The sequence below is a fragment of the Scomber japonicus genome, chromosome 9, assembly GCF_027409825.1.
Source record: "Scomber japonicus isolate fScoJap1 chromosome 9, fScoJap1.pri, whole genome shotgun sequence".
NCBI classification, from domain to species: Eukaryota; Metazoa; Chordata; class Actinopteri; order Scombriformes; family Scombridae; genus Scomber; species Scomber japonicus.
Window position 1 is genome coordinate 26,288,172 of NC_070586.1, and position 24,420 is coordinate 26,312,591.

At 40.2% G+C, this 24,420-nt stretch overlaps 1 protein-coding gene across 1 annotated transcript in view; it reads right to left on the minus strand.

The window, feature by feature from the left end:
* Positions 1 to 24,420, minus strand: part of LOC128365185 (GDNF family receptor alpha-2-like) — a 44,716-nt gene that overhangs the window by 2,245 nt on the left and 18,051 nt on the right. The window contains exons 4-7 of the mRNA XM_053325845.1: positions 18,256 to 18,634; positions 7,759 to 7,871; positions 6,595 to 6,735; positions 3,529 to 3,644 (exon numbers count right to left, since the gene is read on the minus strand). Of these exons, the coding sequence (XP_053181820.1) occupies positions 3,529 to 3,644; positions 6,595 to 6,735; positions 7,759 to 7,871; positions 18,256 to 18,634 (749 nt within the window). The remainder of the gene's footprint in view (positions 1 to 3,528; positions 3,645 to 6,594; positions 6,736 to 7,758; positions 7,872 to 18,255; positions 18,635 to 24,420) is intronic.

The window sequence follows — 24,420 nt, forward strand, 5'->3', positions numbered from 1 at the left end:
TGAGGATATTTAAATTAAAATCAGGATTACAATTATAAGACACACAAACATCCCACACAGACTCCATTACCATGGCAAGACATCACTGCGAGATTACAATTTTCTTCATCAAACTCCACATTTCCACATTAGTATATGGGAAACCAATTGTTTTCTTCTGTACATAAACAAAGCAGGGCTTGTGATGACTACCCCTCTGACTTGCAATGTTCAAACAACCAAGCTTCAGCCCACATGTTGACTCCCAGAGCATTAAATAAAGCCCACAACCACTGACAGTGACATTTTAAATAATAATGAATCTACATTACCTTATAGGTGTGCAGTATGACTGGCATGAACATGCTTAGTCACAAACAGCAGGTTCTCCTCTATATTCACTTTTCTCTAACTGTACTTCATGTTATAGGTTATCCTTTGGAGTCATGGTCACCTTCCGTCCATCCATCCATCACAAACCTATTATATTTTGTCAAATACACTATTTGTACACACGTGCTCATGCACATATGTGTGTGTTCCTATGGGGTCTGTCCTGGCCACCATGAGATTTGCAGCCTTGGACAGTCAGTCTTCTGCCAAGAGAACTCATACCATAACAACACTCCTCCAATTTATCTGCCATGGAAGTTTGACAAGTTTTAATTGCCAGGCATAGTTGTCTGAGAATGCAGGGCCGCCCAAAATGTCCCTACCAGCTCCCTCTCTAATTATAAACTTCCTGCTTGAGTAATCACACGTCTTATTGTTTCCTAATTACCATTTTTACAATAAATTAAACACCACGCTGTAGTGAGACAGGCACAGAGCGGTGCATCAATACTGACATACACACACAGGACCTTTGGAGAAAGCAATTCCACCATCCTCTCCCCCCCGACCATCCTCTCTCTCCTCAACACCTTTCCCATACATAAACACTGTTATTGTTATCAGTGATGCTTGTTCATTAATTCTCCCCTTTGCAACATTTTTAAGGTTTTAATTTGCTGTCTTCACAACAATGAGGGTTTTTGCGTAAAGGACAATACTGCATGACTGGGGTGCAGTGTGACCATTTATTAGCTGTGAAAGCCCCTGGAATTACTCAAAATAGATGTCTTAATGGGAGTCATTTATTCAGCACACAAATTTGCATTCATAAACATTGCACACTGCTTGGATTTTGTGCATATCTGTAATGGTCACTGAAAAATGACATTAACAATAGCATGAACAGCAGCTGCAGCAACAGTAGAAGATTTTACAAAGTATAGTTTTATACTACAATGTCTAATTCAGCCAAGCTTGGTTACTGGGTATTTCAAAAGTAAAAAACATAATTAGTCTTATACCAGAAGATCTCAAATACATATGTAAACCAGAACAATATTTCACTGTAAAAACTAATCAAACTCAACAGATTAAAAAAAAGAAAGGAAAAAAGAAAAACCTTTCCTTGGCCCCAAGTGCAGAGAAAAATATGTCTGTCCTGTTCAAGAGAGACAGACATTGGCAGACAATATGGTGCTGTCATTTACACATTTCACTTGAACAGCAAATGAAGTGCAGTTCTAAAAGACAAATACACATCCTTGCTGCACAACAAAGAGTGATGTTTTTCTGCTCCAGACGGTGAACCCAGTTATAGACTGCAGTCTTCAGAGTAGACAGCATTCAACTGAGAACAGGCCCTGGGCCAGTATTTTAGAACCTCTAATCCAGATTAAAACCCCCACCTCCCATTTCTTTCACTATTTCATTGTGTGAGAGAGAAATATTGTATTTCAACCAAATGTCATCATCTTGGGTGTAGCATAAACTGTGTTATCATAAAGCGTCTGTTCTGATGTGCCAATTGCTTTAACAAGCATAGAGATTGAATGTGATGTGAATGTCAATGGTGTAGCATGTTAAGCTTTACGGTTTTGCCACTGTACAAAATCCTCCTTTCATGGAAGAAGAGTGGAGGAGTGTTTTTGTGGTTCTTCATGTAATGGGTCCATTTATGCAAAGAAGTTGCTGGAACTGCTGAAAATGTGTGGATACATCTGTGCAGCAACAAAAGATTCACTTCTGTTTAAATGTTAGACAGTGACGTGACCTATAATCAGGTCAGGGTGACACTACTTTTTTTGTTTCCATGTAGTTTAGTCAAATTTAAAGGGGTTAAAATTTGAAAATAAACACATGAATACCTTGCACACATTCTATTCTTGTGGACCAAGTATACAATTTCTGCTTTTGATCCATTTTGAGAGAATATGTTAGAGGATTATGGCAAAAATGTCCCAATGGGGTAACCATCAAAACTTGAACCAAAAAAATTCTACTTGCTTAAAAATGCTCAAATTCTCAATAAAACACCACATCCACTAGTTCTGCATAGAATACAATTGTTCTTTTTATTAAATATAATTTGGGGAATCATGTAAAGTCAAGTGAATTACATGAAGTGTCTCAAAGTGTAACCATCATTTAAAAGGCCATTTTGTTAAAATTGTGAAGAAAGCCATATAACAGGAAGTGATTTTACAGAGACGACCCCTGATGATCACAACTGCTGCCTGACTACGTTAGAAGCTCTTAACAATTACTCATAAACTGACATTTTTTAGACATAGTGAGGTTTGCTCAGTTTATATGTCCCATGGAGTAACCCCAGAAAAATATTGATAATTCATAGGAATTCATTAAAATGAACATTTACTTTAAAATATATTTCAAATATTGAGACCAAAGCCATGTGCTTACACAGGTGTCAAATTTGTTATTTTGTCAAATATCAGACACTTATTATGCTAATTTTGTTAGATATCAGTAGTTTATGATGCTAATTAAAGATGGATCATAAAAAACCTCGAACATGTACTTCAGCTTTAAAATACCTAAAAATCTAAAATTTAATTTAAATAAGAACTGTTACTCAGACATAACATCTGTGAAATATAATAATTTACATTTCTGCTATTTCGTTACTAATATAACGAAACTAAAACAATCAAACTAAATAAATAACATGGATTTTCCCCATTAGCTGCCATCTCCTAACAAGGAAAAAGTGGCTTGTCTCAGAGCATGCATGAATGCTGATTCATGAAACAGCTGAATGGGAAGAATGTCACCACCTGGCCTCAATCACCTGACCTCTTTATAATATAATAACATTATCTCTGAGCCAGAACCTCTGAACCCATGATGGAGGACTTGAACCAGTTCCCCTCTCTCTCTCTCTCACTCTCTCACTCTCTCTCTCTCTCTCTCTCTCTCTCTCTCTCTCTCTCTCTCTCTCTCTCTCTCTCTATCGTTTTTTATTAGTACCAAATTTACATTTCAAATGACATAAAACTAACATAAACACAATATATACTCATTAATAAACCTAAGGCAAGCTTTTAAAACTATTTTAAAACTAAAGAGACTTTTGAATCTCTCATCTTGCCAACCCTTATTTACAATATGGTAAAGCCAACTTGATTGACAAGCAACCAGTAAATAATGACTCTGTGTTACATTTTACATATAAATGTAATAAATGTAATACTTTACCTTCTCAATGATGACAAAGGGAGGTTCTGAGGTGGCTGTCGACCTATCCAACCCTGTCTTCGTCGTCACTGAGGGGCCTGGGAGAGACACATAACCAAAGGCCTGGATGGCATTTCCTGTGGGGACAGAGATATAAAGTCATTTGTTTTTGACTACCATCCCAGCAAGAAGCCAGCAACAACACAGACAGCTCTAAGTCAACTTCTTGGTCCCGTGCCCAATCTTTAGCAACCCAGGCAACGAGGGAAGAGTAGAAAGTGGTGGGGAAGGAGTAAAAAAGAGCATGGAGAGCCAATGTTTTTCTTGTAGCTCAGTAAGCTTGAGAGTTGTACACCAAACTAATCAAAAACATTAAACTCAGATATGTTTGTGGAATCTGCCATCAAATGCCAATACTGCCTACTATGTTTAATATTTTACGCTGCGCCTCCCTTTGAATGTCTAAAATGTTTATGCAATTAATTTAGAAGGTAATCATCCTTCTGTATGAGAATCATGTGGAGACAATGGAAACATTCATCAAATAACAACAACTTTGGTTCATGTCCTCAGCTCATTACAAAAACCCTTTTATATTGCAACAGCCACTCTCAAATTGCAAACTGACCAAATAGTAGCATAATGTCTGCACTTGAGATGATGAACTCTAATTTGCTTGCCTGCAGTTCCACAATGAGAGATGGAATCTTTAAAAAAGTAGAAAATCAATCAGCTCAAACAGAGGGCAGTGGACTGTGAATACACATGAGTGCTTATGCATCCGCCTGCAGATGTAGTATATGTATGTGTAATTTTGTGTCTAAGTGCATGTGTGAGTCCCTGCAAAAATGTGATAAATCCCTGTTCAGTCAGCTTTTCAGCCAGATATGGAAAAATAAGGGCTGAGTACCTTTTCACTGTTCATCTGTTTAAAATACGAGGCTTGTTTCTCTTTGTTCAGCCGGAGAGAAGGTAAGGCTTGTAATTGCTTGGAAACCATGTCCATTATAAGGTCAGCATGCAGAGATGACTTTGAATAGATTTATGTGACTGATCAAATTCAAAACATTAACAAACAAAGGAGAAAATGGCTTTTCCTCACCACCACGCAAAGGACAAACAGGACACTTGTGGAACACACATGCATAATGATGGACAAAAATACAGTTCTCTATAGTACTCCAGATATGGCTACATGGATTTGTATGTCTCCTCCTCTGTCCACCCTTACTCTCTGTCCAGTGCTGCACACACAATACATAATACACTGTAAAACACATACAAAGGCATACATACAAATACAAACACCTGTACGCTTAACACATACAAGATCACACTTCATGTTTCTCATTCTGTTTGATGCTCGTGATTTGGGCTGCTGCTGGAAAATAAAAAGCACAGAAAGGAGACAAACAGAGCTCACCAGTGAAGCCTAACATCCTTTAATGCTAGCAGTGAAGCGCTGGTGAAGTACTGCTGAGACATGCGATGTTGCGCATCTGTTTGTCAGGGTCGGCTATAGCTAGCTCTCCCCCTACAGATGCTTTAAGATTGGAGAATAAAGTCATAAATCAAAGTAGTTGGCTGGAGGGCCTCCACACAGGATGTTTTACTGCACTCAAATGTTCAACTGAGTGATTGCCAAAGCAATTTAGTTTTTTTAATGACTCTGGGTAAGTTTTCCTTTAAACCCTGGGCAAAGCCTGTATTGCCCTACCTGCAGGAACAGATGGGGTAAGAGTTAAGGGAGGAAAGAACAAGAGGAGACAAGAGAAGGAGCGAGGAAGGGAATCAGGGTTCAGACTATGTTTTGACCTTCATTATAATATCTTTTTATCTTTTTAGCCTCCTCACATATTTGACTAAATTTGACTACTCTTGCTTGAATGTGTATGACGCAGGTGTTTCATTTGTAACCTGCTTTGGTTTGTCAATCAATGTAAAAAAAGAAAAAAAAAGAAACGAAAAGTTATTTTTCAGAAATCAAAGAAGCAGCAAAGATGGAATGATAATGGTGAGATAATGGGGTTGATGGCAGTCATGTGGAGCTGAAGATCATTTGCCTGTGCATATATGTATGTATGTATGTATGTATGTATATATTCATACAGTGAGTGAGGTTTTGTGTATATTCTCTTCCCTGGTGTGTCGAAGTTTATCACAAGGTTCCCCTTGACTGCAGAGAGAAGATGCTGCATTTTGTGTTATTTTTCAAGACGCCTCCTCAGCTCCCAGCCTCATCCCTCATCCTGCACACTCAGCTAAAACGGTACCCCAGCAATCTATTGAAATGGTCTGAAAGCATTATCCACACAATGGAACATGTAAAAGGCAATGGTGTCTTGTAGCACTGATGACACTGCTCGCTCCACCATAGCAAGGATGGAGCTTGCTGTATTTTACTTCTAAAGAAGCATAAGGATGTTTGAGGTAACCACGCTGTCATGCTGCAGCCTGTGTTATGCATGAGTTGTGCAAATGATATGTATTTTAGCTGCCTCGATTATTTCATTTGTGCTAGATCTGTTCCTTTTCATGACATTTTCTCCCGTAGAGGATAAGCCCTTAAACTCTCTAAGATTGAATGTGAAAATGACATGCAAATGGTTTCTTTTGTATTAAAGTCTGGGCAGATCTTGCCCAAAGGATGGATAAGAAGTGATAAGAAATTCTTGGGAAACTAAGAACTTTAATTCCAACTTAATCAGTGGGCAAAATGGTGTCCGTGGATAAGTTGTATCAAACTATGTTACAGACAGAAGTTCCATTCACCCATCCAGACTGACATTAAGTTAATTTTCTTTTGTCCTCCAGCCCTACCTTTAATTTTTTCCATGCACTTAGCCCTGCATCCACTCCTAAACAACATCCCATCTACAGTAATTTCACTGGAGAGCTCAACAACACTGAAAAACAGAATCTGACATGAAAACATTAAAGTTGCATTAGATCGAAGTTCATGCCTTGCTCTACTTTTATATGGCAGCAAAAGTAACTACCACATCACACACTTATGCTCTTATCAATATTACATGACTGTCAGATCAGTTACAAAACACATTTTAGATACATGCAGAGTATGCTCACTTAGGCATGTGTTATCGGTGAAGCTCTGCAGGAACGTCATACATTCCTCTTCTTGGTTTCCGCTGCCCTTACAGGTGCACCAGGGCGAGACGGTCCAGTTGGAGAAACTGCTGTCGACATAGTTGGGAGTCATGTCCGTCCCTGTGAGGGCATCCATGCACAAACACAGACACATAGACACATTAGGTCTAACAGTTATGAGTCACTAATGGACAATAATGGACTATATTTATTGCAAATAGTATATAAAAATGGACAACAAGATGTTAGTCATAGGAATGGGCTTACACTGTTTGAGTTTATGTAAAGGTGAAGTATTCTGTAATGCTTTATTTTAGATGTAAAGAGGCCATTATGTTATGAATATTTTGCAAAGTAGGTGTTTTAGGAACTGTGTGTGCTGTTTGAGTATAACACTACTGTACCAAAACATTTTACTTTTCAAATGTCTCTCTGTGTCGATGCTTTTAGCTGGAGTCAGGGGCGTTAGATGCACTTTGTGTAGCATTTTCCAGAGAAATCCTGGAAGCGCCTCGGCAGATTTTCACTTCATACTACACGATTTATGACACACGGTGGGGAAGTACTGGCTGATACTGAAATATCGACACTTCAACAAACACTATGCTTTAAAAAAAGGAATTTCATGCAAATTTGCATTTGAAACTCTGTGATGCTGCCGCAACATCACAAAGGTGCCGTTATCAAACACTGGCTGGGATTGAAAAATATGCATGTACTAGTCAGGGCACATTGTTTGAGCAATATTTACTATGAGCAAACAGATGGTCATCAAGTTTTTTAATTAAGTAAACGCTCTCTATGTGCCTCTTCTCTCTAATTACTTCTAGTAGTGAACTGATGTCCAGTGTGCTGGGGGGAGACATCAGGCCAGGAGGGAAAAACTGGGTTTCACTCTTCTGCCTGCCAGCCTGCCTCTAGAATAAAACTGAAGGTAGAGTAAACTGTTGTCACACTGTCTCTTTTCTATAGACCTTTAACCATCACTCTATCTTACTACGTATCTGAAATGTGAGAAAAATATTGTGGATAAATGTGCATTTCTGTATGTCTCTCAACATTTCGATCCTTTTTCTCTTGCTTGCACACACAAACACACTATCATTCCACCACATAGTCACTCGCAGCCCTGACCATACTGACCGATGAGCCTTGTGTAAGAGGCCAAGCAGGCTTGGTGATTGTCTTGGTTGGGACAGGTGCTCACTGTGGGCGGGTAACTCCGGCAGTTTACAATGAAATCCGCCAGCCTAGACCTGTGCAACAAACATGAAGCACAGCACAGTCAGAGAAAGAGGCAGGGTTCAGTCATAAAATCCAAGTACATGACAGATGCACACACATATTTACACAGACAAAAATACACACATATTCAAAGCACTGGGCATAATTTTTTGGCATCACTTTTGCTCTCGAGCAGCTGCCAATTGTGTCCAGCATCAAAAGGGGAAAGTATGCAACATCTGTTTTCAGCATGCAACAACAGGTGTCCTGAATAACAACCAGGTCTCACTCACACACCTCACTACCAACAAGCTATTTACTATCCTCACAATAAGCAACATATACTCAGCAGTAGTGAATCTATGTAAGGATAAGAATATACCTCTTCCATGCATATCCTTGACACCTCGACTGTCTCCCAAACTCACTTTCTCCAAAAACCAAGAGAACTGATAAAAATAGTATGTTTTGTTTCTGTGTGTGTTTGTGATAAGAGCTTTAAGTCTGTGGAGGCCCCCAGGGTGGCATTGCTAATCCACTTAAGTGGGTTTATTGGGAGTAGCGTGTGCAAAGTTGCTCTGTCTGTACTGCTCACATCACAGCTGCCCACTAAGTGAATCACAATCCATTGCACATTTCTCTCTCTCTCTCTCTTTCCCTCTCTATCTCTCTCTATGTCATGAATCATTCTCTCTGACCCAGCCTGACCACTTTTTGCTGCCTTAAGTTCAAAGGTACTGTAATGTACCACCAGCTGTTGTGATCTTGGCACAACCCGAACAAGTATCCACCCACCCACATACACACATGTACACACACGCACATACACAGGTTTATAAGGGCATTTGACTTCATATGTTCTCTATCTGGTATTTCAAGTCAATCAGTTCTGTGTTTTTTAAAGGATGCTAAATCATCATTGTCAGATTAGTTGTGGCACATTTTAATTACCATAAACAAATGACTCACCATCCAGATGAGTGTCAGACTATATCTTAAGCCAGCCGTGCTGGTACTGTTTATGTTTCATTAAGACAGATTTTTTTTCCTGGTGCCAAAATGTGTTTATTCAGTCAGAGGTTATTAGTTATTTTTAACAAATGTTTTAAATTTTGAAACATCTTGTTTATCCTGGAGTTCAGTAACCTGATGGGTCACATGGTTTGTTACACAGAACTATCTGAGAAGTCGTCTATGGAAACTGAAAAGGGCAGGCACTTTCAGAAAATACTTGGCAGATGATTGGATGAACCATTTGTCCATCACCGTCTATACTGCCCTACCCTGTGAGGCAGCTGGATTCGTGACGCTGATTGGTCTGAACTACCGGTGGTTCGGACACAAGCACATAACTTGACGCCTGATGAGACTGATTCTCATGTCATGTTTCCATGACCATGTGCTTTTAAGCAATTCTGCTGTCCACACTAGACATTTAACATCTTGTGCCTCTCTTACTCTCTACATGTTTAACTCTATACTCCCCTCATTATTTCACTGTTTATCCAAGGAAATACCTTCATTTGTGCTGCAAGAACAGCCTATTGTCTAAGACAATCTAAGAGACTTCCCATAAAACTCATAAATGTATGCATAGTCTTCACCTTTTGATGGTCCCTCAAGTAAGTAATAATCCCAGTGTCTTAATAATCACTTCATGTGCAAATAAAACACCTGCAGATATTTCCCCTTTAGATAACAACAGCGCTTCACAAATTATTTATGAATATACACATTCACGTGTTGAAAACTGTTAATGTTTAATTTGGACTAATTGCCTACAATATCTATCTAATAATTGAATTATACCGTAGTTAGTGTGAGAGTTTGAAAGTATTCGTGCACTGAGCAAGAGATTTAAAAAATAACAACAAAGTGCTGATGGTGCACACCACTGCATGCCACAGCAGCTTAAACAGATGGAATGTTAATGTCACATAAATTTACATACTTACAGTGGTGCTACTTGATCACTTATTCATAATTTTATGGCTTTTTCATATGGTTCTGGACTAACTGGATTGGATGAGATACACTGCAATGATACTGAGCCTGTACCTCCATGTTTATCTGCAAAAACGGAATCTATTGCCGTCAGCAGAATGAGCACTGTCATTCAGGGAACTCAGAGAAGAGTGTACATGCAGCTATAACTCAGTCTATCACAGAGAGAGTCCTTCTGTTGTCGCTACGAGTTAAAGACCAGTGTTCTCACTGTTATGCTGCATCCTAAATCTGCAAATGAAGACAGCTGAGACAAGCTGATTTGGCTGAGGGGGAATATGGGGTGATGAGGTAACAATCTCTCTGACTTCCTGTCTGTCGTTCTCTGTCTCTCTGTGTGTTTCACCATAGCAGGGATGCAGGCAATGTGGTGTGATGGGCTTGGGGCCTCCAGCAGCAAACCCCACTCAGACTCACTTCATTACTCCAACTCCATCTCCATCCACCCTCCTATCAAATCACCCGGAGAGCCTCTCGACGTGACAAGCCTCGCTTCAGAGAACAGAACGTATGCTTGCTCTACCATGCCTGCAAAGACTGATACGGATGCACACACATGCACGCACATACACTCAAATAATGATACACAGTACATAATGTTAATTCATAAATAAAAAAAGACTCACACAAATATAAATGTATCCCTCTCAACACCTGTCCCCTTCATTCAGAGCTCTCTCTCACCCATCCCTGTTCAGACTAAAAGAAAGCACTTTACTTCACAGGTGATAAAAAGATATAACTTAAAGGGGGAGAGAGAAAAACTCAACTGTGCCTATACAAAGCAACCTTTAGAACTGCACTTTCCATTTTTCTAGTTCTTATGGGCAAAGGGTCTTTTACTTTTGTGTTAATAAAGAATGTGAACGTCAGATTTCTGTAGGAAAGGCAAAGACCACGGAAGATTAAAGAAACTGAACAAGCAATGTGTTTCTTTTTAGAAGCGGAGCTCTTTCAGACAATGATGGCTTAAAAACAGTAATTTAAAGTTTAGAGAGGTGTCCTGAGTGTTCAGACAATGGTGTTCCAACACCGGGATGCAGCACATTTCATGGCTTCCACGGGCTTTCCATTATACCTCGGCGAAGCGCCACTCGCTGCTGAAATTACAGGCTGTCTAGCTCAACAGAGTTTTATGGTCATTTCAGCCACTCAGCCCCCAGGGAAGTGGCAGAGGAGCCCCCACAGAGGTAGACTTCTTTCAGCCAACCTGACACTTTAAACACAGTGATTCGGCTGAGCGCTGAGTGCCTGTCCATCCAGCTTGGCAGTAATAGAAAACTAATGGCTTTTTATATGGATTCTTATTCCTATCACTTGATGCCCGTGACAAACAATGTGACTCAAATCAGATGAGTGTCAGTCTTGGAAACCATTTCCTCTTGAGGGAGGAGAGGCAGGAAGAAAAACAGTTATCAGGCTCCAAAGTCCTCTAATAGCTTCCTTTCTACATTAAAAACAACAGTCTGTTGAGAATCCTATATGGTTTAGAGACTTCCCCCGTGTGCTCTGTCTACAAATGTGAATTCTTCTATGGATGATAATTTTTGCTAAATGGGAAATTACCGATCTTCATTCTTATCACTTCCTTCAGTCTTCAGGCTAGTGAAGCTGCAGAGGCCATATCTCTCACTCATCTACAGAAAATATAACAATAACCATGGCACAATAGCAGGCAACATAATAGCAGTTACATGAAGCAAATGAATCTCATGCCTCCTCTTCTCTCCTCTCCTCTCCTCTCCCCTCTCATTAATGCCGTGTTGTCAATGAGACTGATTGTCATTGCAGCCTCAAGTGCTCATGTGCAAACTCACAGCAAGGGAATTTGACCCTGGTTCAATCAATAGGACTCAGCAGCCTTGTGTGCGTCCTTTTGTCACTTGGTGTTAAATGCCAAAGCAAACAATGGGCCTTGACAATGCTGAGAACTATTACTCTTTTTTGACACTGAATTTTCTGCATTGTACTGTGCTGCACAATTATGTCATTGCGTCATACCAATTATAATGAAAAGTCTAACAATACCACACTAACTTTGTGAATGGAGTGCTATGAATGTATTTTGATTAAAAGGGCATAATATATGTCAGAGTTATATATATTTTTTCTGTCCACTAAAGGACAATCTTCAGTGTTTTATAATTTGGTCTGCTGCAATGCCATTCTGCTTCTGCTCTCCTACCTAAATTTCTACTGGTGATCCCGAGACCCCGTTTCTTGGTTTCTTTGGTCAAAGGTGGTGGTCCATTTCACCCACAGCTATTTTCTCCTGAATGTGCCTAGACAGGGGCCTGCCTTTTTTGGCAGCTCTGTACTCATTGGGATTCCCAGTCAATACTCTAAAAGGGCAATGTGGACGGATGGCATTCAGTCAAAACACAAGGCAATTTTGCTTAGCTGTCATGTGATACAACCTTTCACCCCTTACTCAGCAGATAATTTAAACTAACAAAAACTGTCTGGTGACACAACCTCCCCTGCATTATCAAGCAGCAAATCCAAAGTAAAAAAAAAAAAAAAAAAACAATCTGAACTTGCACTTTCATTTAATTAACCCACTTTTTGTTTAATTTTGAAACACTTACTTACTTGCGATTTATTGTTTCTTTTACTTGCTCAATTTCTCTCTTGCTTGCTCTCTCCCTGCCTCTTGCTATGCCACCCGCTGCAGATGTCTTACAACCCCCTACTGAATGTTATGTCATTAGAATGAAAGTTAAATCAAGCATGCCACACACACAACCCAGTACTGTCTGTTTGGTAAGGGGTGAGTAGATTATTCAAGGTTATCTGAACTCCCTAAATACACCCTGAACAAGGCAAACAGTCATTGCCCACACAAAGTGTACACGTCAAACAAATGGATGAACTGTTACTGAAAAAGTGACAGAGTGAGTTAGCAATGTGTTGCGGAACAGTTATTACCAGTAATTAAATAGCTATTAGTCATATATTAAGAACTCTGTGAGAAAAGTTGAAAGAGAGATTCATGCTACAGCTTTCAGTGAGACTTCTTAAGTGCAAAGACAGGTTTAGAGTAAAGGGATAAAGAGTGAAAGAGCAGGTCCTAATTGACACTTCAAACCCACACATAAACCATCCTTTAGATAAGTCTGAATTCCTATTGATAATGTTTGCATTAATAATAGATTCAGCACCTCAGGAGCAAAAGATTGTGGAGGAAAGGATGGGGCCTAGTCAGTAATGACTGCAGTTTTCCGCTATACCATGTTCCCTTAGAGATTACAGTTAGGAAACTAAATGGGCATATACTAATCCATGTATTGGCATTAAATGCACATTCTTTTTTCCAGTTCCTGCCTCATCCCTCTCACTACTTTCTCTCTCTCTCACTACTTTCTCTCTCTCTCTCTCTCTCTCTCTCTCTCTCTCTCTCTCTCTCTCTCTCTCTCTCTCTCTCTCTCTCTCTCTCTCTCTTTATCTCTCTCTTGCTTTCCTCTCACCCTGTTTGCCGCTCTCATGTGTAGCCAGCAAGCTGAGCACGTCTCTGCCGGAGCTGGGGCCTGATTAAAGCCGCACACTGCAGCAAACTCTAGTATGTATGAGGAAAAGGTCACCAATTGACACATGCTTCGCTTGCAAAACCAGAGCTTTACACTATCAGAAAAGACACTTCACTTTGATAGCTTGTATTGTAGCTAGGGAGATAGAAAGAGTACAGATATTACCTTGAGCATAGACTTATAAAGGTGGGGTATGGGAATCAGATGCAAGTGTGGTGTATGCTTTTATACTTCCGTCTTTGTAAGGACCCTTTTTGAGATTAAGACCTTGCGAGTGAGAAAATCTGTAGAAAGCAAGGACACCTTGGTCCCTCTGTCCAGGGTGTTTAAGAGTTCATACTTTTACATTTAAGGTTCTAATATGGTTTTGGTTGAGGTTAAAGTAAGGATTATCATTGTAGCAGAGGCACATAGTTGTGATGGGTAATGCCTTGATCACACATAAGGATTCAAACTTAGTGAGCTGTCTGTTGACTATCTTGAGTATGTTTGCATTGACCAGGTAATTTACTTACTTACAATAGTTAATTTCTTGAGCAATCTATTTCCACACTGTTTTTTGCCTGTTCATCCTGGCTGCTCATTAAAGTTATAGTACATCACAGCGAATTGACCGTATGTGTGAACTGGGGTTAGGGAAGGGTTTGTGGTAATATATCAAGTACAAGAGCACAATCGTGTGTATGTATATGTATGTGCAAGTGAGCAAGTAAGAGAGAGAGAGAGAGAGAGAGAGACCAACAGAGAGAGACAGAGAGAGAGAGAGAGAGAAACTGATGATAAAAGTGCAGCAGCATCCTGATTTCCTTCAGCTTCATCTCAGAAACTACAGAGTAATGACATCTGGGCCAGTCATCCTCCCTATACTGTTCCTCCTCAGTGGAGGCTTGAGTTGTCAGATACAACAGAACAGACTGTTGATTTAAGTCTGTGTGTGTGTGTGTGTGTGTGTGTGTGTGTGTGTGTGTGTGTGTGTGTGTGTGTGTGTGCGTGCGTAAAAGAGAGAGAGTGTAGTAACCTGTGAGTTTTCTGTAAGCAAAGGCAGCCTTGTACAGTATATCTCCCAAACTGGGTCAGGTTACCTGTATAGTGATCGATTGTCTCTCAGCTCCCTACTTTGAAAACCAGTGGACAAAGAACTCAATCAAAGAGCACCCAGTGAGGCTGGAGACCATGGGATATAAATCAAAGATAGAAGTGTTGTATTGATCCTTCAGACAATCAATACACTACACATATACAACTCAATGTTCTTTGGGTAAGGCTTCATTGGGCTTGTGTTGCGTGAACTGACATGGAAATGGATAGGGACTTTCTCTGCTTGCATACATGCATGTACACATGAATGCTCACAGTACATTACCCAAAACAGCACATCCAAATATAGCCCATTGTCACTCTGTGGACTCAGCAGTCCTAAATGAATAGCTGCTGGATCCATTGGAAGCATGGTGAGAACACAGCGTAGAGAAACAAGAGGACAGTAAGTAAGGATGATTGGAGAACAGTAACAAAAAGGAATGTCTGTTTTTCTCTGTTTGTGCAGGATTATGGAAGAAAATAACATAACAACTGCAGCAGAAATACAACCAGGTGTAAGAAATAAGAGCTACGCCATGTAATACTTGTTCGTTGTCCATCTACAGTCCCTAGATCTCAAGAGTATGTCAACAATTTCCTCCACAGAGACCAAGAAGAGAATGAAATCTTTTGCAATATGGTACCTTGGTCCAAGTCAAAATTAAATATATGAAATCCTTTCAAATATTTATTTCTTGTTTAGGAGTGTCCTGGTAGCCGAATGGTTACTGTGCACTGCATTCAACATAACAGCCAATTTGGTTCCAGCCAGGAACCTTTGTTGAATATCATATTCATCTCTCTTTCCATGTTTCCTGTAAGCCACTTCACTGACGACTGTCCAATGAAAAAAACGAAAAGAAATTATTTTGTTTGATTGAGTACTGGGCTCCACCTGGAACAATCTGAACAGTCTCCAAAGTTGAAATCCCAGCCAGTCTGGCATCTAACAAGCTCAAGGTAAAACTCAAAAAAGCAAATATTTGAAGGCATTTTCGGGGTGTAAAGCAAGGAATTGCTGGCCTTTCAAAGTCTAAAATAAATAATAAAATAGGTGAGTATACATTTTTAAATCCATTTTGACTTGGGTGTGTTTTGAGCCGTGACCCTCTCGTCATCAGAGTGTCTTGCAGGGAGCTAAGCTCATCTTTAAGATGGCCAGCAGATTTTGCTGCAGAGATCCATAGCTGTGTGACCAAACCAATGACCTCCAACCCACTGCAGTAGCTTTACGGCCCAGATCAATCATGCGACCCTCCCTCTCCTCTCTCTCTCTCTCTCTTTGTCTCATTATCACTCCCTCCCTTTTTTATCCTACCGTTACTTCCCTCCACTCTCAATCCATCCGCAGTTTTAAAATGAAAGAGTCTTGGACTAGCTGTGTATCCCCCCTTTAGAGTCAGACAGGCATCCCCAGGGGATCCTGTCGTTGAATGATCTTCCTCTGCTTTTATCAACATATCACTGAGAGGGTAGAACAGAGCCGAGGAAAGTTTCCTCTAGGGTTGTTCTTGAGTGTGTTGTGAGTTTTGTCTTTAAAAAGTTTGGGGAGGGTGTTTCCATTTCAACACCAAGGTTACACAAAATCTCTGGACTTTTTCTCCATTAGCATGACAAATGACTTAAATTCAATTTGCTTGTACAACATACTGAAGGTGCAGAACAAATTAAGAATATAATATGTTAGTAACTACATTATCTCAATAAATTACCAGATCAAATAAAATAACAAATCACCGTTTCTAAGGTCTTCTAGGACACATAACTCCTCTTGTGATTATCATGTAACAGTCAGAGGACATCAAGACAGACAGAGGACACTTAAGGAATATTCCACAGTGATTGGGGACACCTTAAGGCAGGAGAAAATCACCAATCAGAGTGTTGTCAGCCCGGCACTGACCAATGACACCTCTCTTTAATTGAATCGTTGTGACATTCTCTTGCATGGCAGCACTTACTGCAGGACAACACAGTACTCAGAGACTGGATTATTGGAGTCACGTCCAAGCTCAAAGTGGTTGCAAGTGAGTGTGTGCGTGTTTGGGTGTGTGCATGGCTGCTGCTGCGTTGTTGTTGGTCGGTTGCTGAGCATGCCAGCGTGTGTCCGTGTATGAGTGTGTAAACGCTCATCGAGCTGTTGACCTCAGCAGGGCATTACGCAGCCACAGATAATGAGCTTTAACGTTCTATTTCATCTTTCTCAATAAGCAGGTGCATAGCAGGCACCTGAGGGCCTAAAGGTCAAAGAAAGCCACTCCTGAAAACAGATTACACAATGCAGGCAAGCAGGTAATTATCAGGACAATCATAAATCGGAGGAGAGGCAATAGAGTTTCCCTACTTTAACAGTTCAGTGCTGGTGGAGAGGAATTGGGTTTTCATCATTAACACTCAGCATCAAAGGCTGCTCACCTCTATGGAAACAGATATACTTCTCACAAAATATTGCTATGCATGGTTATCAAGACTAATTTGAATCTTTGTGACTATAAATCATTCATAATGTTTACATTAACAAAAAAACACTATTTCTAAAGGAGAGCAAAACAATAAGTGGTACAAAATCTTTTCACACTTAGATTAATTCTATTATTCATACTGTGCAGATATTATCAATTTAATTAGTGTCAAAGAGATGTGCTGATAAACAGCTTGAATTTGTTTAAATGTTCTGTGACTTGTATACTGGTCATTCTGTCTGCCATAATAAGCTAACCAAATTTATTACAAAGCTGTCACATTAAAACAAACACTAAAAATAATTGATTGTACTTTTCTGAAGAAGTGGCTGGCGTCTAATTCCCTGACAGTTACCGCAAGTAATAAATCCAAGAAGGTGCTATCGTCTTCAGTGCCTTCTGAGGTTGGACAGCTACTCGGTGTATAAAACACATCGACTCTGTAAGGACCCATCACTGATTGTCACTGAATTGTATCAGCTGCCTAATCATCTGTCACACTGGGAAAGAGAAAAGTGGCCAAAAGTTTTCCCTTCTGGTAATTCTCACATCACAAGTATTATTTTTAGCAATGAGCTTTCAAGGGTCTAACACTTGGTTGGACTCCATTAGGCTCATAAATGAGCTTTTAAATGCTTAGAATTATTCAAATGTCTCACATCTTTTTTATGCAATTAGACTAATGAAGGAAGAGCATATCTCCTTCAACTGGCTGCATGTGTAGTCTTTCGATGGGGGGGGGGGGGGGGGGGGGGGGGTCTTGACAGGTGATAGGGCTGATAGTAAATCCTCTATGTTTCACCTGCTCTCAGCAGCACTAACACAAGGAAACAAGTCACGGCTGGGTAGGTGTGAATTGAATCCGGCTGCTTGAATCCAATAGAGGGCCCATGCAGCCAAAGTGATCCACTAATGTTTTGTTCAGCTTAATTGAGCGTTGTCCCTTCAACTTAGCCTCACATCTTCATCCTGCGTTTAATAGCTATGGCTTCCCTGAAAGTCTAATTACTTTGCTGGCAAAGTTACAGCAGAGAAATATAAAACTTTAGAATGCCATGAGAAGGAGGCAATTGCCATCAAACAGGAACTCTCTCTAATGCGGTTTCTATTTTATTTTATTTTTATTTCCCATGAATACAAAAAGATGATGATGAACCTTCTGATGTGTTTGGCTGTAGCTTATCTCATATGCAAAGCCTAACAAACGGACAAAACAAAGACAGACACACACACTCACAAACAGACATGCAGACAAATAAAACAAATGTCTGCCCTGCCATCCTTTCACGCATACAGCACAGGTCAATACAGTACACCCACACCCACTGTTTCCTTTCCTTTACCTGCAGAGAGAGTCCTGGCGGCAGACCCTCCGCAGCTCCAGACAATTGGGTTTTTCCTTATCTTTGTAGGAGCAATCAGGCACGATAGTCTGCCTGCGTCGTTCAGCGCAGCCCTCACTCTGGCAGGGGCAGAAGAGCAGCCGGTGGCTGAACTCAGCGGGCACACGGTCCAGGAATAACCTCAGTGCTTTATGGCAGCGTTTCTTGCTGCAGACTTCACCTTTGTTGGGGTCCTCCTTGCTGCAGGTAGCGATGTAGGAGGAGCGGTGCCTCTTGCAGGTACCGTTGAGGTTGCAGGCTTTGGCCGCATCAAGACAGGGATTGCAGGTTCTCTCTGTGTCGGCACAGTGGAAACCTTTTGGAGCCACTGTGAGCATCCCTGACATACAAAGAAGAAAGAGAAGTCAGTATTAAACCTAAAAAATAAAAACTCTGATTTAAAACATCCCTATCATAACAGAACAGAACACTTGAAATAGTCTTTCAGCGTTATTTCCAAATTTCCAAAGAGGGATGAATAGTTTCAAGGGATTCATAAACAAGCAGTTTGATAATTTAATAGTATGAAAGCAAACGACCTGAATCAAATACAATCACAACAGAATGATAAAAATCTTCCCATTTATCCTCCCAGTCAACATCAATCTGATATACAGAGGGTTCAGCTGCAAAGTAGGATCAACAAATAAGAATAATCCTCACATCTCTGCAAATGTTTGACTTGAACACTGAAAACGACCTTTCAATATCATTTGTACTTCTCTGTTTCTTCAACCAACAGTAAGCCACTGGAGGAATACCTGCAGCTAGCCCACATCCACTGTAACTGAATTATTGATTCAGTCTGTTTCAGACCTTGAGTGAAATATAAATGAATTAAGCTATGATTCCAAATTGGATGTTAATAAATTATTCATTTTCAGGTATTACTATGATGTGAATATTTTAATGTTGCTACATCATCAAGTTGTCAGCTGTCAAATTGAATTATAAGACACCCTGATTGAATACAAATTATATATTTTTTGATATATTAATAATTTGACTTAAAATGAAGTAAATGACTTTATTCGAATTAGTTCAGTGGAAATGATGTAAAGCAAACAGGAGTCCTTGGGAAACTATCGATAAGAGAATGTATTAATGTGAATGCTGGTCAGTGGGAAACAACACTAAATACTGTAACATCTGCCCAGAAGGTGTTCAGCTCAAGGACTCCTTGCTGTAATGCATTCAGTGCTTACTAGATGGTTCAAGCACAAGATGAAGTTACCCTATTTTTAAATTTTTAATTTTATTTTCAAGTATATTCATGAATTGAAAAATTGCAATTACCCCTCAAGCTGCACATCGTATTTGGAAATCAGATTATGTCATTAGGTGTGTTTGGGTGTTCAGAGATACAGCATATACAGTATCACAAAGGCAGTAATAAAAAAACAACAACACACTTTCTCCTGAGATATACCGGTAATAAAACAGGATCATGTTCACTTGTGGCACCCCTCTCTTGTATTCAGGGTATATTAGAGAAGTTAACCTCCCTCCCCTGCAGATAATGATATTTCAAAGGTCGTGGTGGCATGGTGACACCCGGAGAGATTCATCTCTTATTCAACAGAACCAATCTCACTCTGTGTCTATCAGACAGCCTGGAGCAGGAAGAAGACCATTTATTTTAGAGGGGTGTGCCAGAGATGCAGTATTGTTTCCAAGTGGTGCATCGCACAATATCAATCCTAGAAATGGGGATACATAGAACACAGCACATTGCAAGAGTGGGGGGTGGGGGGGGCAAACCACCAAAATGAATGATTTTGCAGTTTCAGATCACATCTGATAAAACAAAGCTCACTGCCACTGAAAAATAGCACAAGTAGAATCTCAGGAGTTCATCCCTGAAAGAAGAAAGCTCAGTAAATCTAGCTTTCCGTTAACCAGGGCTTTCATTTAAATGTATCAAGGTTAAATGTAGCAGGCACTCTGATAAACAGGCAGAGAGTTAAGTTACTGTAGTTCAACTGATGTAGGTGTTCAAAACAGTGCTTTTTTCCACCAGAGAGAACCTTTCCTTCATTGTTTAAATAAAAGGGGTGATAACTTTTTATAACACATTCTCAAATAATACATCATTCTCTCGTTTGAAAAAGTTGTTCATCTTTGCATTCTATAATAGGAAAGGATAAACATGGCACAACAGATGTCTGCCAGCATAACATATTCAGACTTGTTAGTGCACAGTGAGTGACTGAAAAGGCAGACAGAACTCTTCTCAGATCCTTTACTTATGCAACAGTAAGGCACATCAAACCTTACAAGCTGGATGTGAGACATTTTGTCAAGTGGAAGAACCCGGGTTGATCTGTGATTACAATGAGAATCAATAAGAGACCTGACTTTAACACCAGGCTGAGGATGAGGTGAGGCCAAAGTTTTACTAAAGTGGGCCAAGCTTGGCTGAAGCAGGCTTGAAGGGGGGCAGAACGGTCCAGCTGGAGGATAGGTTAGCGGGGCGGCTGTTCAGTGGTTCAGGCTACATTATATTGATGGATTGCAGCTCCCAAATCTCCCCTGACCATCTGCAGGCTCTAATGTGGGTCATTGGGGGGTCCAGGATGAAAAGAAAATAGGAGAAGGATGAGCTACTAAGATTTATCTGACCAAGCAGGGCTGAAGCCACTTTTGAGGCTATAGCAATGGACGGGTTTTTACTAGCACTGATTGGGGAGCTGAGATTGAATTTGGTGCTCAACCCAAAAAGATGTCCTGAGGCAAACATAAGACACAAAGCCTACTTGATGGCTCTGACATGCTCACACACAAGAAGGATGATCGCAAAGAGCAGCAGGAGAAGAGGAAGGAAGCATATAAGTAGAAGTGGGATGGGAAATGTGCAGTATTGTGTTACAGACTGATAATTGATTTTCCAAGTGCATTACAACAAAGCTTTTCAACAAACATATTCTGCCATAATGTGAAGAGAAAGGAGTTGATAAGCTAATGATACAAGATGCATAAAAATGGAAAAAGCTCTAAGACGGAAGAGGAGACTTGAGCAGTTGATTACAGCACTTGATCATGACAGATAGAGCGATGAAATGAGAGGACACAGATTGGACAGCCACTTACAGAGACATGCTGGAGAGCTTTCAATTAATCCAGCCTAATTCACGAAAGATGTGCGACTCATGCTCAGAATAATTAACCCAGCCCATCAGCAGTACAATCAACAGCTCTCAGCATCACAATTGCTGACACATATCTATTAACTTACCTTGCTGGCTGTTGTACTATACATTAATGAGCAAGTGAGGAACAGACAGAGTGAATGAACAGATAGATGGGAAGGCGGGTGCATTGATTGATTAATGGATGCTATAATAAAACACAGAACAATCAGTGTCATTAAGAGCTGGAAAACTCATAAATAATGTTTTCCTTATCGTATCTTGCAACTTATAACTTGTTGGCTGCTGTATAAACCAATATGAGCATGTGCAGAGATGTTTTACATGCGCATGTGGTGCAATGTGACGTGTTGAATTAATTAGGGACACACAAAAAATGAAATCACAAAAAAAGTCGAATAATGTTTACTGGCAACTGCCTCATGTATATGGAAAATGGGCCTATAACATTAAGTTGATGTCAACAACAGTTAAGCACTGTCATTGCTCTTGGTGATCCTGCCGTTTGACTGTAAATAGGCTTTTAATAGGGCTCTCTGGCAATGTGGTGGAAATGAGCATCTATTCTTTCCGCACATATAGCACACACAGCAGGAGAAAGCAAGAGATGCAAAGAAGTGTAGAGAGAAAGAAGCAGAGAAGTAAATGACATAGTAGAGATCAGTAGTGTGGAAGAAGGAGAGGGACCGAAAAATTACCGAAGACCTGTGTTTCTGTGTCAAAAAAGAAAGAGAAAATAAAGAGAAAGAAAGGGAGGTGACAGAGGCGGACAGAACACATCTGAATGAGAGGAAGCGGGTAAAATATTCACGTACAATATATCCGAATTTTGATGCTTTTTTCACAAAGAGTAAGGGATCTTCCTTTGCCAGTAATTGCTCTCCGTCAGCCTAATTTGAATTCTGCATTTCATATATCATCCCTTACTCGAGGGACACTGCGCTGCAGAGGGGAGTTCAGCCCAGGTTAGGAAGAGGCTCTTGGCTCCGAGTATGTTCTCAGTAATTAGGAAAGGTGCCAAAGTTTGGATTTAATATGGCCTTGGGTGAGTGTGCGGGAGCTTGTTAGGGAAGTCTTTAGTCCAGACCCTGAGGAGCATGTCAAGCATTTCTGTGTCAAAGGGCTCATCAGTCATTAGCTCTGTACTCTGTGTCGCAGCGTGGTTCCCAGAGGGGAGGAAGAGGCTGTACTGGATCTACAACATCATCTCCCTAAGCCTTACTGAGCAAGTTATACAAGTAGACGTCATCAGAGGAAGACCAACAGAGTTCATAAAATGTTGCGGTTCCAAGGGATGAACTGAGTTTTACCTCTGAGCATGAAATTATAGCTGAGAAACGAACCAGCATGAAAATAAGAGAGAGTGAAGGGAGATGGAAATGTCTAAATATTTGTTTGTGTACAGAGGAGGGGAGGAGAGGTGGGAAAAGGGTGTCCAAAGGAATTTTAAATCATTGTAAACACACTTTTAAATACTTGAGCTGTTTATGAGCATCTGCCTTCAAGTTTAGCTTCCTTGTGGAATTCAAAGCCTGAGTGTCCTCAGTGGCCTCCTCAGTCTTAATATGCATGCTGTTTATCTCCTTCAGCCGTCACTGGCAATAATGCATAATGTATTAAAAACAATCTAACAAGATATGTGTTTCAGGAGAACCTACAGGACATTGTATCAATAATCTGCTTATTTGTTCATTAAAAACATGCAAAAGCAGGGAATAACTAAACATACTAACAGATTAAAACAACAAACATGCTCTGGATTATTCATTGTTGTACAATTCAAACTTGTTAGAAAAACGCTGACTATTACAAACAGTCTCTGTTAAGTGAGCCTTGAGCAACAACTCTCATTACTGACCCACAGAAAGACAAGCTGAGGCTGGGCTGAGGGTAAACTGATTAGAAAATTCACACAGAATAATGAAGCATATAAACAAAGTAATATAAATACACACAGGCACAATCACAGGCGTATACAAAACCAATCATGCACAAATAAACACATACACAGATACTCTCAGACCCCTAATAACCAAAACCCCCTGCTGTATGCATGCACGAAAAGATCTTAGTGTTTGCCTAAGTAATGGTAATTATTATGAGGACAATGTGAAAATGTCAAGCATTTCAACAGCATGCGGTGCACGGCTGTTGCACTGGTCCTTTTTCCCCAGCTGTATAAATAGCTTTCTGGATTTAATTGGATGGTGGGCACACTGAGCTGCGAGGTGAGAGGCTTAGTGCTGAGAGTTAGAAGGTCTAACTAAAGGATGTTAAACTTAATTCCTGGAGGGACCCCTGAATGCAGGATTCTTTCCTGCCCTCTGCTCCTAATAAGTTAATTAGCTCACCGATGGGTCAAGAGAACAGAATATATTTCATGTGGAGCATATTAACAATTACAGTCAATGATGTCTTTGCATGCTGTATGTAATATGGCATTCATATGGGCTTTGATGGGAGTCCTGGTGTACTGTGGAGGAAGGATACTCTCCCACATTCTTCATGCATGATGTCTTATTGATTTGAGTTGAGGCACATAGGCGCCTGAGCATTGGAGCAAGTGGAGAATACCCATTATTCAATTAGAGGATATATTAGAGTTATTTTCTATCCTTCTTTTTGTCTTTTTAAGAATAAACTTATCATCATACAGTCCCCACAATCAGGTCGTTATATTTAAGCAGCTTTTATCAATGATCATTTTACTATTTTCAGCAACTCATTTTTGGACCTCTCCTTTGAGTTGCCACAGCATGCCTTGGCTGTCAGTCATAGTTTGTTAATACACACAGGAGTCTCACTGTTTATAGAGGAGAAAAACATACTATTTAGCTAACTAGACCGCCCACACAATTATACATCTTTCTAAGTTTGCTCCCCCATTTTAAAAACATAACCAGCCACCCATGTTGATGCGTATTGACTTGTACAGCAACTCTGCCTTGAAACCAAGAAAACAATGATTATGAGTTGT